At 34.8% G+C, this 2667-nt stretch overlaps 1 protein-coding gene across 1 annotated transcript in view; it reads right to left on the reverse strand.

Moving 5' to 3' along the window:
• The window catches only part of LRCH3 (leucine-rich repeats and calponin homology (CH) domain containing 3), a 129257-nt gene that overhangs the window by 66637 nt on the left and 59953 nt on the right, over positions 1-2667 (reverse strand). The window contains exon 7 of the mRNA XM_012639683.1: positions 1053-1201. Coding sequence (XP_012495137.1) covers positions 1053-1201 — 149 coding nt within the window. The remainder of the gene's footprint in view (positions 1-1052; positions 1202-2667) is intronic.

Genomic DNA, 2667 nt, shown 5'->3' on the forward strand with positions numbered 1-2667 from the left:
GATTATAATACACCATTGTTAACTTTAATTTTATTGTAAAAGAGTTGCAACTCCTAGAAGGAAAGCTCATAGCCTGTACCACAGGTTGTTTGATCAGTCACCTGGTACACTGCTATTTCTGAGCTGGAGCACTTTGATTTATATAACTTTATCCAACTTTCAATGTAAGAGTGTCTTCAGAACACCAACAAAAACCACTGTGCTTAAAAGCCTTCAGATAGGAAAATCAAAAGTTTTTTTTTTTTCTTTTAAAGAATGATAGTATCACTCTACAATGTCCCACTAGAAGTGATTATTCTCTATTTCTAAAAGGCTAAATACATCATTCTCCAAAAAAGATCCAAATGTTTCTCAAATAACCTCTGCTCAGAGCCTGGGACCAACTCCAGACATCGACATCGCAAACACAAAAGTGGGGCCAATTTATTATGCTGACTAGATATATTGAAGAATGCTATTCTGTTTGAGACCCTTGGGGAATTGGCAGAGATTCTACAGTAAGCTGAATGCTCATTTGTTTCCTAAAGCAATACAATGGTCTACTATAAGAGACACCCAAGAATTTTAATAGCAAACAATTTATATTCTGTGTGACTTAGCATAAAAGCTCCAATATACTTAAGCTTATTATAAAAATTCTATGATTGTTTGTATGTTGCCCTAAAAGTCAACTTTTTGGTTTAATTCTTAATTACTGACCAAAGTGCGATTTATCAGTTAGAAACAATAATATAGCAATAAAAACAACAATGAAAAGCATCATATTCCTTTGCATTTCATTCAAAGGCTTTAGATTACTCTTAGGACTTCTTTTATTCCTTCTTTGAAATTTTGAACTTTGGTTTTTTATTTGAAAAATAAACCTAAACCCTACTTGAGAATACTGTCTGATTTTTCTGAATAAATCTGAAAAATTCAGGATTGAAATTGGAAGAGAACATAAAACAATTAGGCCTAAACCAACAAATCACCAGTATGACAGAAATTTATACTATCATGAATCATTTTTACCAGGCGATAGCAACATGGTTAGGCTTAAATGTGTGCACTACCTCATGAGAGATCCGCCGTTGTTCAATATATGCCATAAACTGTGAGCTGAGGCTGTCTGAGTCCAGGCCCTTGGGCTGTCTCACCTCCTCCTCCTCTTCTTCTGCGGTACAGCTGTCAATGTAGTCGATCTGATCCAGATCGTGTTCCACTGTACATGCAACACACACACACAGAAACAACACTCGAATTACACAGTCAGTAAAAGACATTAACTTAAGTGGTATTCTCTCCTTTTCCCTAATATTGTCTATTCTGAAAGTGGGAGGAATGATAAAAAGTTTAAATTACATAAGCCTTTATCTAGTCCATGGCCACTCACAGAAATAGTCTCCAGAAAACCCTAGTCCTAATTCTCTAAAGAATGCAGTAATTGATGACAATTATTGCAATATGGACCTCTAACATTTTTCTTTGGACAGTTCCTTACTGTTTTAAACAAGACAGTTTGAGCCTGTGAGACAGAGAGAGAGGAAGATTCATTTTTAAAGACTAAAAGGTGCATCTTCCTTTACGACTTCATGTTTTGGGTTTTTGAGTTTAATAATATTTCTTTGAGGAGATGGGAGATAGAAACCTAACATAGTCAATTGAAAAGAAAGTAAAAGGCAATAAAAAAAGAGAAAAGGTAGGAATAAACTGGACTTGGAGAGAAAGAAATAGTTCCTGACTACTATATTTCCCTTTCTGTAACTGCTGTCAATTAAACTTTTTTTTTAAAACCATGATCAAAACAAGGATTTTCCTATTCAGAAAATTATTTGCTAGAGGTCAGTGTTGTAGATATTCTACAATAGTTTGTGGATGGAAGGGAATCATTAAGGAATTCTTTCTTCTCAAAATGCTTTAGGGTGGGCTAGGCACAGTGGCTCACACCTGTAATCCTACAACTCTGGGAGGCTGAGGTGGGAGGAGACCCCGTCTCTACTAAAAATAGAAAAATTAGCTGGGCATCATGGCATGCGCCTGTAGTCCCAGCTATTTCTTAGGCTGAGGTAAGAGGATCACTTGAGCCCAGGAGTTTGAGGTTCCAGTGATCTATGATGACGTCACTGCATTCTAGCTGGAGAGACAGAGTGAGATTCTGTCTCAAAAAAAAAGAAGCTTTAGGGTGAGGAAAAGCATATAAATAAGATATAGCACATTGTTTCATATAATAAGTTTGGGAATGCCCCCTTATTTTTAAGTTTCAAAGTAATTATTTTAACAGCTACTTAAAATAACACACTAGAAAAAACTGACTACTAAAATGGTTTCTCCAGAGACACATTAAATCCCAGCCCATTATTTTATGATGTTCTATAGACTACCTAAAGTTGCAGTTGCTGGAACAGTGAATTTGGAGGTCTATTTCTCAGTTTCATCTTCTGATTCAATTATTTCTAAATAATTCTGTAACTGCAATTAACATAAAAAATGAATTTTCAGTTATTAGAGTTATATTAATAGCTAAAAAGGAAGAAAGGGTGATAAGTCTACATCCACATTAGAAACCAGGTACATAAATGCATTTTTTCAATGTGCTACAATTTGTCTAAATAAATAACTAAATAAATGGTTATATTATTACCATTTCCCAAGAAAGCAACATCACTTCTTCATACTATTTAGACCAGT

This window comes from Propithecus coquereli, unplaced genomic scaffold (assembly GCF_000956105.1).
Source record: "Propithecus coquereli isolate 6110/MARCELLA unplaced genomic scaffold, Pcoq_1.0 Scaffold10, whole genome shotgun sequence".
In the NCBI taxonomy this organism is placed as follows: Eukaryota; Metazoa; Chordata; class Mammalia; order Primates; family Indriidae; genus Propithecus; species Propithecus coquereli.